Below are 13,337 nucleotides of genomic sequence, written 5' to 3'. Positions count from 1 at the left end.
CTCATCCACCCTCGACTACCCATCCTGTATTCGTTTAGTTAACATCTAAAAGCTGCCACCATCCCCTAGGACCTCTATAAACTCTGACAAGGCTCAAATTTCACTTTTCTCCTCTTTTTTTTCTAGGGCTGCATCAAGGTTTTATTTTAAATAAACACGCTTTTACCAGTGCACCTACATTGGCAGATGACTGTAGTGGTGGGCAATATGGCAAAAATTTAATACCATGATACATCAAGAAACACAAGACACAAGATATGCCACATTATTTTTTCTGATGTCTGACATAAATTGGAACAGACAACGAAGGTTAAAAAAACGCTTTTTAAAAAAGTATTTTTTTTTTTATACAGTCAAAAACTATGAGTATGACATTTATTCAAAACCGTGCATACTGTGCTGCACTAGATACAATAAACCAGAACTAATCATGCTGACCCTGTAAAGTAACATGCAGTCGGTCACTGTTTTAGAAGTACTTATGATATCCATTATATGCTCAGAAAAGCATACACTTTGGCAAAATTTATTGCAATAATTATAAACATCATCATACTGCTCACTCACACTCCGCTATACCAGTCCTTGGACAGCAGTGTATGAGTGTATATACTCTTATTGGGATAGCAGTGGCATTTCTGCCTGGAGGGAATCAAACCTCCAATCTTCCGAGTTTAGGAGAGTGGTTATCCTATCGACTCCATTACAGTGAGTTGAAAAGAATGGTAATTCTCAGCACTGGTGACTGCATGTGCATCATTTGGTCTGCATGTGCATGAAATTGAAGCCTGAACCTGACCCGTACCCACGACTTTGAGACCCAACCCAACAAGGTACTGCTAAATTTGAAATTTGAACTTGACCCAAACCCGCCCGCACTACTGCAGAATGTCTCAGATATATTACCGGCATTCCTTTACCACTGATGTTCTGGCTTTGCTTCATTCACATTTGCAGCCTTTAAAAGGAATTTTACCAGCACTGTTAAACAGGACGTGATGTCTGTGATGGATGCTACCTGCCTTTTTGTTTCTGAATCATTACAAAAATACACTCTTGCAACATTTTACACTCACAAACACTAAAAACGGTAAAACCAAAATCCTCAGCAGAGATTTTGCATCACTTTTGTGCAGTAATTGCCACCCATGCTAGAAGCAACAGTATTTTGCCACTTAACTTGAACGGTAGGTCACCAGAATCATAAACAACAAAGCTTATAGAGTAGATTAGGGATGGACGATATGGCCGAAAGTCATATCATGATACTTAAAGACATTGTATGTATGTATCACGACATTTTGACACACAGATACAATATTAGTGCTGCAATAAATCCATTTAAATAGAACTAATTATGTTCTCTTTTTAAAGAAACACACAGTTGGTCAGTGATCGTTAAGTAACGATATATTCACGATTTGCTCAGAAAAGCATATTCTTGGGAGCTCTCGAGTGGCGCAACTATCTAAGCATTGGCCCTCCCATCAGGAGAGTTCGATCCCTGGTGATGCTACAGCCATCTGTGGCCAGGAGTCCAGGAGAGCACAATTGGCCTCGCTCTCTGCGTGGACAGAATGGCTCCCCCGCTTCTCCCCCCATCACTCCAACGCGATGCAAGCCAGCGCAAGTGTCTGTTAGCTGACGTAACAGAACTGCCGGCTGGCGCTTTCCTCCGAGCCCCTTGGCTGTCCAATGACGTTGCGTGAACGGCAGTTTGAAAAGATGAGGTGGTGCTTCACAGGTCTTGGAGGAAGCCTGTGCTAGTCTTCGCCCTCCTAGTGGTGGTAGCATCCTGTGACTGGGAGAGTCCTAACTAGCGGGTGGAATTGGAGACGACTAAATTGGGGACAAAATTGGGGAAAAATCCAAAAGGAAAAAAAAGCACAGTCTTTATTACTGTAATGACAAAATATTGTCATATTGCCTACCTCTATAGATATATTAACAGAGCTTTGCAGAGAGAGAGAGAGAGAGAGAGAGAGAGAATGCAAAATAAAAGGTAAATGAGTGCCCAACGTTTATGTAGACATAAACATATGATACACATAAAAATTCACTAGGAAACAAATCAGAGCCTGACATGAACCTGATGTTGTACGTAAAAAAAAATCTTCTTGAAACCTGATTTTTTCTTGGGCTCCATCAAGCTTGAGTTGGATAGCCAATATCAGACCAATAATAATTACATTTTCCCATGTATTGGCAAATAACATACTGGCTGCTGATATATCGTGCAACTCTACTTGTTCCCTCCTTCACCCCATCTCACTCCTCACTCAAAGTCTTTCTGTTTCTCTGGTTTAGGTCTGAGAAGGAGAGGCAGGAATCTGGAGTCCAGCTCCCTCCATCTGTTCCACATTCCCCCTAATGACTGTGTTGTTCCTCTCCTCTTTTTGTCCTCTCCTCTCTTTCTCCCCCTCTGTTTCTTTGTTTGGCTTTGTTTTGCCCATGGGGCATGAGACTGTAGGGCTGCTCCATGCTCTGCTTCGTTCTGGAGCTCATACCAACGTCGTAAAGTAAACAGGACTTGAGCTAACAGCAAGAACACACACCTCGCTACAGCAAGAACACACCTTACACACATCTAATCCTGCACTCGCATTCACACACGTACGCAAGAGTGTAAAAACGCACACACACGCTGCCACCCATCTGCATCTGTACACACGTGTGCACACATCAATGTGCGGCCAAACACGCACACACACATTTTCGTTAAACAAAAACACCCCAACAAAACCACATACCACAAAACCACATTTCCACATACCTCAAAGTCATAAAGCTCGCCTACAAAACATTGTTTTAGCGAGCTCTGTTATGACTCAGTGGTATAAGCCTAATTAGCGATTACTTCAATCGCAGCACTCCTTTAAAGCTGCCTACACAACTTGGTTGTAACCTTTGCCATGACAAGCAATGCTACTCATCACTCAATGATGTTCTTGGCTATTTCTGCCAGTGATGATTATGCACTGCTACCTGACCTTTTGGCACACACTATGGGTCTGAGTTACCAGAACTTAAAAATACATCTTATAAATGTGTTACTATGCGCAAAAACAACAAAACAGTCCTTGATTAGCCAAGGAAAATGTTTTGCAGTGTTTCCGGAGCGCGCTGCTTTTTCTGAAGTGAAGGCTTAAACATGTGCTTTCCTGAACAGGGCAACGTGCCATCACTTTATGAAAGCCAAATGATCACTCTCTCTCTCACACACACACTCACACCCCACACACACACACACACACACACTCTTTCCTCTTTCTCACACCAGTGTCATGCAGTTGGAGGAGGAGCATCTGCACTTTTATAAAACACTTTTTTGCTTGGAAGTTTATTAATTTGTTTTCAAGTGCTATAGATGTCTAGAAGCCACTGAGAGAAAATTTGCTTTTTGCATGTTTCTATTTAGCTCTGAGTCTGTGTAAGTATGTGTGTTTCTGTGGGGACAGTGCTGAAGCTCAGCCCATCCGGATCCCTTCGCCTCTCCCTCATGCCAGAGTAATGTCAGCACCCTGGCACTGAAACTTCTGCCCTCTGACATCACCACTGGCACTGAGACGGGCAGCAGGAAACATTACAACATGTGTGTCCTTCTGTACATGAGAAAGAGAGAGCGATAGAGAGAGAGAGAAGCATGTGTGTGAGAGGGAAAGAAACAGAGCAAGAAAAAAAAAGTTGCTGGTCTTTTGCTGTTTGCTACGCTCCCCATCAAACGTTTGGGGACTTCAATTTCAGTCAACCCTTAAAACGCAATGTTCACATGGCTATCGTCTAGGCAGGGTTGAATAATAATGGAATACATGTAATGATATTACGTAATCAGGACATTGAAAAAAAGGACCCCTATATTAACCCTGTATTCTGTTATTCAGTTCTGTATTCAGTTACAGAATAAAAGCCAGATTACTGGATTACTTACAAGGTGATGACTAACAGGGTTAAATTAAAACCACTCATAGTTATTTTTTGTTGCTTGTGTTTGTGTCTACAAGCTAGTTTTATCAGCTAAATGATTCTGTCATTAGTTTTTTTTCTTTTGTGAGAGTTTATTACACCACAGAGCGAGGGGAGCGGAGAGACATGGACACAGGTGAGCTGCTGCTATGAATGGTGTGGTCTATATTCCTGTTGGAAAGTAAGACATTAAAAAGTGCTGAAAAGTCTGATAGACTAATATTGACCAAAACAGTTTGCTCAGCTAGGAAATCCATGTCATTCCCGTAAGTGCAGTTTGAAGGGCAGAACACCTTGCATGACAAAACAGGAATGTAAAGCTAAGCTACTCCAATATTTCATTTTCATTTTCCAAACTATGCAGGCCTTTCTTGAAAACTTGACTTCACCAAAATATTTCATGACATATTCAAACAGATGTAAACATAGCACAAATAAAACACAGACTATTATGCATCAGCATTATTGTTTCTGTGCATTTCGGTTTATCTTGTGCTCAGAGGTCCTACTGCTGAAATATACATATAATTATTTTAAAAAGACAAGTAATCCAAAAGTAACAGAAAGTAATCAGGTTAAGTTACTTTAATATCGTAATCCTTTGAATCAGGTTACAATTGACATTTTTAACAGATAATCAGTAATCTGTACCAGAATGCTTTTTCAAAGCATCCTACCCAGCCCTGCTTCTAGGCTTAGTAACTCAGAAACAACTTAGTTTACAGACATTGTATACATAACTTAAGATGGCAGGATTTACCGTTTCTAACCACGGCTATAACTAGTGGTGGTGGAAATAAGCGAGACTGTCTCAAACATTTAGATTTTGGAACCTCTTATGTTTAAACAGTTTAAAGGACAAGTTCTCTGCGTCATTATGTACTGGATTCAACACTCTACAATCACAATGAGTCACACCTTTGCTGCTTATGCATACAATAATACTAGAAACAGCTGAAAATTACAGCTTTAAAGCTGAGAATCCTCACATTTCTTTTGTTAATGCCATTTGGAAAAACATTTGGGAAAGAAGAAAGAGAAAGTGCTTGGTAGGGAGAGAGAGAGAAAGAGAGAGAGAAAATAGAAAGCATTTGGGGTGAGAGGGAGAGAGAGGGAGAGGAAGACAGAGAGAGAGGTTTGTTTGACTCTTTTTGGCATTACAACCCTTTCGTTTTACTTTTTAGCACAAATTCATTCTCATTTACGTGGTATGAATAAATAGGCTATGATTATTTTACTTATGAAGGGGCTCTATTATATCCACAGACAATGTAGTTATGCAATGTCAAGCTGTAAAAGTGAATGTAATTTGCTTTTAAACTTAAACTGATACTGTTAGCCTGTGAGGTTAGGTCGTGTGAGAAACCTGCGCTTCATAACTTCCTATCAGATTTGATCAATTGATTAATTTTACTTAAAACGGTTTTAATAGCACAGAGTATCACTAGCTGTAACTTACAGAGCTGCCAGAGAACTGTGAACTTTTTCTGCTGCAGCAGATCTTTAGTGCAATAGATCAGCTGAACTAATAAACGAATTGAATACATATAATAATAAGAAATACCACTCAGCTTTTTATTTCAATTTATTTTTTTTCCCCAATTTTCTCTCCAATTTTGATGTGTCCAATTCCAGCCACTAGTTAGGACTTCTGCAATCACATGATACCACCAGCAATTTTAATTCATTTTAAGTAACAATAAATTTAAATAACAATTAATGAATTAATACCAATGACAATCTGAATAAAAATCATTTCAAAAAGTATCTTAACCTTGAAGAAAATCTCACAAAGTCTGCAATGCGGAGCTATCAAAAAGGATAGAAAATCATTAAAAAATATAACCACCTTACATTAATCACAACTGTTCTATTATTATATACAAACAAACTAATCTAACAATGTTTACAAAAGACTTCTAAAACACATTTTATAGTCTGTACGTGCCAAAAAAATTAAGAAAGTTCATTTTAAATTAGACTAGGGTTTCCTAAAATATTAACCTGGCATGTGTGGCTCTCTCATGTAAATACTTTAAAGATAACTATAATGTTATAATACTGTAACTATAACTAACCAAAAAACGAAACAAATACACACAAATTAAGCATAGGGGTCGAATTACCTTCAAAATAGCTATTTAACAAAGCAGCTATTTTCTAATACTTTGGGCAAATACTTTTTAACACAGCTTCATGTTCTTCAAAGTGTCTTTCTTGGTAGGGAGAACAGGTTTTACCCAAATAATGATTTGACAGCACATATTGAAGCTCTTTTGGCCCAAAAACTGGACTAAACACACAAAAGATTTAAGTATTAATCAGAACAAGGAGACAAAATACATAAAAATATGTGCATTTACAATTTTGTTTTCTTAAAAATAAACCTGGTTAGACTTCAAATCTTTCAATCAAATTCGATCCCCATTATAATGTTAGGTTTTAAATCTGATTCAAATTTCTGGAAATACTTACTCAGTTCGACCAGTCACAATGTGTGTTTACTGGAGTGTACCATTGTTTTTTTTTTCCATCATTTGAGGCACGGCGGCTCTTGACATTAGAATGTGAAACAAAAAAGTCAGTGGTGCACGTTCATATATTGTAGCGTAAACATGGAAAGTTAAAGCTTTTAAACAACTTTAAAGTAACATGTAACAATAAGCCTGTCTGTGATTATTACTGGTGGAGCTTATGCTAGAGCCTGGAGCGTATAAAGTTTGTTCATGTTACAAATGCTAAAAAGTGTGCATGATTGTTCCGATAGCTAGTTATAGTTGTTACGCTATGGAACACATCAACATCTAAGCTCATAAATGTGACAGGATTGCTGAGTTTTGCATGCCCTCGCATAGTCTGCACTGTTTCTACTGTAATGTGGAATGTGGATATGTGAGCAAATATGGTCTGACAATACAAACAGCATTTGTTCAACTGTAACTGGAAATCCAAACACTAATCTAAAAATCAGATTTAAGAAACAAATCTAATTTGCCTTGCAGTGTGAACAAAGTCTAAATGTTTGAGAGGGTGAGTGCAGCCTTGCTGTAGTGATTAGCTTCATGTGTATGAGTGTGTGACACAAACAGAGAAAAGACCGACAGAGAGAGAGAAAGAGAGAGAGAGAGAGAGAGAGAGAGAGAGAGAGATAAAAGGAGAGGAAGAGATTCACTGATCTGCGTGAAAGCGACCGACCAACAGGACTGCAACATATGTGGTGTGTTTACAAGACCGTTGCACAACTCTCTGTGAAACAATGCGTGTTTATTGGAGTGTATTTGTGTATTTGCTTACCACAGCATTCCAACATTTCTCTAATTAAGTAAGTAATCAGTCCCAGCCACACCCACCCTCAGACATGAAGCTGTGCTTCTTAAGAAAAGAATCTTGGAGAGACTGGGGGGATGGAGGAGGTGGGGGGAATAGACGATGGCCAGGAATGTGTCAGAGTGTGTCCTATCACACTGCCTGTGTGTGTGTGTATGAGAGAGAGAGAAAGAGGAGAAACTGAGTGTGTCTGTAAGTGTGTAGGATGCGGTTGCCTTTGCACTGGTGTAATGAGTGCAGGATAGTGTGAATCTAAATGGTCAAAATTAAAATGAAGCTGATCTGGATTTACAGTTAGGTCAGACAAGTATTCAGACTCTTGTTTTTGTTATATAATACACTTCTATGCATACATCCAAATTTATTCACAAGTACAAACGTCTTTTTTAATAGAGGAGTTATGTGTGGGTGTAGGAATGGAGATGATTGTGGTGTGGTGCATTTCTTATAGTTCTCTGTGTAAGTGTTGGTCCTGCCGCTTTCAGGTTGTCCTGCAACTCTTTTGACTTTGTACTTGATGTATCTATAAGCATTAACAAAGGTATGTTTAAAAAACTAAACTGAGTTTGTATGTATATATACATATATACGTATCGCTGGTGGAACAAAACCTTGTTCTCCAAAATGAGAACTTTACAGGAGAAGGAAAAAAAAGAACATACTTTACTTGCAATGTAAGTCAATGGAACCAGATGTTTTTCCAAGTCATTTTGGGTCATTTCTTTTTGTCCATTCTTCATGAAATTTTCACAACACATAAAGGGTAAGAGGTATTTTCAAATTATGTCAAAAACTTTAAAAAACGGACAAAAATGGACCATTAATTAAGAAAACTGGACCATTTTAAAGGACATTGCTTTTGGCTGTAAAGATTTCACACAAGTAGCAATCATGATGAAGGAGCCTCCTAAAGTTCTCAGGTATAACATTATTGAATAACATTAAAATAAAAAGCTACAGAGCAAAATCACCTTAAAGATTCATGTCAGTTCAATATATTGGTTCAATAATATGCAAGTGAAAAGTTTATGAAAGTTGATGTGCAGGTATATAGGATAAAGAAGATAAGAGAAAATCCAGTAGTCACTCAAAAAGAGCTGCAGGACAACCTGAAAGCAGAAAGAGCAACGTTTATATAGTGAGCAATAAGCAATGTACTGCAGCTCAATCATCTCCACGAAAAACTCCTCTGCTAAAAAAAGCACCAAGATGCACTTCTAAACTTTGCAGTATTTAGACAAATTAAACACTTTTGAAACAATGCACTCTGGTTAGATGAAACAAAAATAGAACTCTTTGGCAATAATTCAGCTTATCATGTTATCATCTAAACTCGTCAGCCAATAAACTGAGTCTGGGGAGGAAATTAATGTGTCAACAAAACAAAGACCCTAAACATACAGCCAAACTAACTATAGACTGATTTCTAAAAAAGACGGTGAAGGTGTTTGGAAGGCCTTCCCAAACTCATGACTTCAAAATTTATAAAGGATTTTGAAAATGTGAGTCCATCAGAAGGACCCTTGTAACCTTGGGGAATTACAGACTTTTTGCCAAGAGGAATGGGTCAAAACTCAACCACAATGCTGCAAGAATGATGTATGACATGTACCGATGTATGTATTGATGTATGAAATAATGTATGATACAAGACAAAAATGCACAGCCAGTAAGCTGATTTTCAGAAATGCTATGTATCCACTGGTTTTGGACTCCTGATATAGAATGTAAAGAATTAGAGCAGCACATAAAAAGCCAACATTGATCCAAGGCTAAAGAGATGTGAGGAGCCCCAGCAGAGTTCCCGCATTCGGTTATATTTCACTGAGGTGGAGAACTGAGGAGCCATATTCAGAAGGCATGTCTTTCAGTTGTTTACCAGCACGGCTACCACTGAAGAACAAGGACTGCCCAATCACACCCTGTCTCAGTCAGTACTGACCTGTCATGCTATTTACTTCTTACCAAAGATGTATTGAATTGATATGTTTTTTTTTTCCTATCAATCTCTCTGTTTATGTGGATACGTTTTATATAAAAAAGGGTCTGAATATTAGTTTCCCTTCACTGCATACTGCATTTGAGTGTGTAAATGACTGTGAGAGTAACTGTGTGCTTGTTTTCATACATTTTCAGGACAAAAATATGTCTGATTCTTTTAATAAAAGCTGAATGTTTTATTTAAAAAAAAAAAAAACTGAAATGTTAAAACATTTTCTTTTTGGTTACTAAGGAAAAGATTAGGGCTAGTGTTTATGTTTAGGCTTAAAGATTTTCAATAAATACAGACAGTTACATAGTAACTATGTTATAATACATATAAACACATTGTGGCATGTACAAGTGGGATTTATATAAGACCTTGCGTTCTGCCAAATTACAAAAAAAACGTGCATGTGTGTAAGTATGTGCATGCTGTGGCCACCGGTTCTGACTTCTGACTGCGCTTCCCAGTTCATGTCTGATGGTAATGAATGTTCGGGAAACTCCCAAGCAGAAAGCAGCCAGGAGAACAGAGCGCAAAATTCCACCAGGGGAGTAAAATGAAGAGCAGAGAAGGCCTGGCCATGTCACAGCACAGACGAACACCGGCTAAAGAGAGAGTGAGGGGACTGGTAATATTCCAGTCATTTTCCAGTGGGGTGGAGTGTGTGTCAAAGTGTGTATGTGTGTGGGGTTTTAGGTGTTTTCTTATAAATTTGTATTCCTTTTAGAACCATCTGACGATAAATCAAAGTGCAGCTGTGAGTGAATGTCACGACCTCCTATTAGTGGCTAGGCAGACATACACACACAAGCAAAAACACACACACTCTGGTCAGCATGTGAGTGCTGAGCTGTTGAGTCAGTGTGTGGTTTGTCTGTAACTAGCTGTGTCTCCAGCTCCCAGTCTACGGCCTCACACGTTCTGACAACCACCCAAATGCAAACCTTCTCTACATAAACCCATAGGCTTTATGTGTTAGTGTGAGTGTGTGTGCGTGTTTTCATATCATTCCATTCCATTTTCAGGAGAAAATTGTCCTGACTTTGCAAGAAAACCAGAAAAAAACACCACAATGTCAGAACTAATAAAACAGTCCTGACTTTTGCAAAGTGTTTTTTTAATAATATCTAAATTTTTCATGTTTTAAAACTGAAAATGCAGTTGAAATATTTTCTACATATGGAACACACACTATGGTTTGGCTTTCCAGACCAGGATTAAGCCTCGAGCTAGATTACACAGCATTCTGAATGGAGATTTTCCACTGAAAGGAAAATGTAGTCCAGGATTAGGCTTAATCCCTGTCCAGGAAACCAACAATGCATGTCCAAAAGTTTGTAGATACCTTCCCATGCAGCTTTCCTTCTGAAATCAAAGGCATTAATGGGGAGTTTGTGCCCCCTTTGCTGCAGTAACAGCCTCTACTCTGCTGGGAAGGTTTTACACAAAATGTTGAAACACTGCTGTGAGGATTTGATTGCATTCAGCCACAAGATCACTAGTGAGGTCAGGTACTGATGCTGGATGATAATTCACACTCCAGGGAATGCAGCTCGGCTGGTCCATAGCCCAGTGATGGGTAGCTTTATACCCCTCTAGCTGACGCTCGACATTGGGCATGGTGACTTTAAGCTCATATGCAGCTGCTCTAGCGCATTCCATTCTGTTGGCAATGCACTGGAAAGCAAGTCATGTGGACAACTTAATACCTATGTCAGCAATGGGTGCACCTTAAAGTAGCTGAGCTGAATAATTTTAAGGGATGTGTGAATACTTTTGAACATACAGTGTATGTAAGACTCCACTTACACTGTACAAAAACAAATTTCCTATGTAAAAAAAACTGACCTCTGCTCTGTGTTAAAGATGGAAAAGACGTGCTTGCTGGACATGAAGGTTTTCTCCACATCGCGCACCTTCAGGTTATCCAGAGGCAGCATGTACTTCTTCTCTTTCTCCTGAGGGGTCAGATACAGGGCAGAGGTTAGGAGTCGAGCTTTTTGAAACCAGAGTCCACCTCAAGCTGGACTCGAGCTCACCCTTCAACACTTCTAGCAAACTTGAACAATCAAATGACCCACAAGCAGCACTGCCACTAGAACAGAGTGTAATAATGCAGTTACACTGGAGAAACATTCCACACAAAATCCATAATTTTACATGATGGCAGTTTGGAAGAGCCTAGCCAGAATTCTGTAATTGGTAATAAACAAGCCAGGAATGAAATGCTGATCATGTGGCTTGATGGCTCTGGGAAAGGACTGCCATGCATTAAGCTCTGAAAAGTTCCATTTTCCTGAGTGTTACCCTTGTTTTCACTTCAAACATTATACAGTTCTTTTGTCCTTTATTAAGAAATATTTGCTTCCTTTCCTCAAAGTTTAAGTTTTGAGTTTTAACCTTTTATGATCCTTGGAACCACCCAACGCACTTTGTCATATTCTTCATAACTTTCATATTTCATAAGCTACATTCAAAAGGTGGGTGTCATATGAGAGCTGTAACTGTCTTCTTTCCAGTTAAACAGATGGGTAATGTAATTTTAAACCCTTATAATAAAAGAACTCACAATTTTTTTTGTCTACTGAAAGTCGACCCATTTTCCCACAAATCTGGGCTATAAACTATAAACATATGGCGTCTCTTTAGTGATCTGCTCTGTAAACATTATTTTTATAAAAAAAATATACAAAGAGCGTCTAAGATTTTTGGCTTTCAGCAGTAAATTGTAAGCATATAGAAATATGTCTATGAACATAAAACACATTTTCTGTTAATTTGAGGGGAGCTTTTACCAAAAAATAAATAAAATAAAAATTTGCATTTATTTCATGCAGTTACTGACTAATTTGCCTTAAGATTTGTTCATGTAAATTCAGACGGACAAACCAAAATACACCCTGGAGCATAAGAGGTAAACAGACTTACTAGTAGAAAAAAGAATTTAATGTTTAGCAGACACAGTTATTATGCTGATAAAAGAATGAAAAAAGCATGGACAATTCTGTGGAAAGCGTGGATTCTATACTTTCAGTCAATATCACATTTGTGTTTGGAAGTAGGATAGGAGACATTTTATTATGATGTGAGTTTGATTAACTTGTTTTGCGAGAATAAAAAACATCCCTTAAATTTTTGCCATGTTTGGCAAATTTTTGACATTGAAACAAATAGAAAAAAATGGGGCAGACTGAAAACTGTCTAAAGAATATAAATCAAATGTAAATGTAATTCTGCAGTCTAAATGTAAAACCGCATTTAAACAATACATCAAAACAACAGCAATAACTCAGTACTTTTAAAGATTACATTTAAATGATGGAATGATGTGAATGCTGTGTGTTATGAACGGGAAAATAGTAAACTGTCTATGGCAGCTGAATTGTTGGAATTAGGGTGGAAACCACTGTCCAAATCTTTCAAGATCTGTATCTCACTGGTGGTCATAATACATGACGTGGTGTCAGGATTCTACTCCTGCAACTCAGTCAAAGATTCCACCCAAGATTGGCATCTATGAATGACCAATGCCAGCAGCCTTCATCTAATCACACCACAACAGTCGATGAGTCTTGATTTCTGAAAGGTCAGTATATAAGGCTTTAAGATCAGAACTGCCAACTTTAAAGCATTTTTCTTAGACTAATGTAGTCCATGCTTGTGAAACTAATCTGGAATAGCTGTGGAAAATTATGTAGAGGTTGCCTGGCCTGGACTAAACCCGTGTGTCTCTTGAAATAAAGCTTCACATTGAAAAGAAATGGAATGCAGGCTTTTTTAAACCGAATGCACCCATCTTATTTCTAATTCACTCATACTGATAATAGCATTTCGTTACTGCCATGAGAACATCTTGCATCTCTGAAACAGTAACTTCATAAGACATTATTAACAACATCTGTTAGTGTAACTTTCTACTTATGGCTCAAACAATGGGTCAGTTGGGATTTTGAAATGGTATAAAGAAATAAAAATGAAAGAACTGGATTTACGAGGTATTCTTAGTGACAAAGTGAAAAAAACCTGTTTGTTTTTCTGGACATTAACTGACAACATAATC

At 38.2% G+C, this 13,337-nt stretch overlaps 1 protein-coding gene across 2 annotated transcripts in view; it reads right to left on the bottom strand.

The window, feature by feature from the left end:
* dnm3a (dynamin 3a) overlaps window positions 1-13,337 on the bottom strand; it is a 68,351-nt gene that overhangs the window by 14,660 nt on the left and 40,354 nt on the right. For both annotated transcript variants that reach the window (XM_036581562.1, XM_036581563.1), the window contains one exon: window positions 11,126-11,235. In XM_036581562.1, coding sequence (XP_036437455.1) covers window positions 11,126-11,235 — 110 coding nt within the window. The remainder of the gene's footprint in view (window positions 1-11,125; window positions 11,236-13,337) is intronic.

Source organism: Colossoma macropomum, unplaced genomic scaffold (genome assembly GCF_904425465.1).
Source record: "Colossoma macropomum unplaced genomic scaffold, Colossoma_macropomum, whole genome shotgun sequence".
NCBI lineage: Eukaryota > Metazoa > Chordata > Actinopteri > Characiformes > Serrasalmidae > Colossoma > Colossoma macropomum.
The sequence above is the reverse complement of the archived record's forward strand: the minus strand, read 5'-3'. Positions and strand labels throughout refer to the sequence as shown.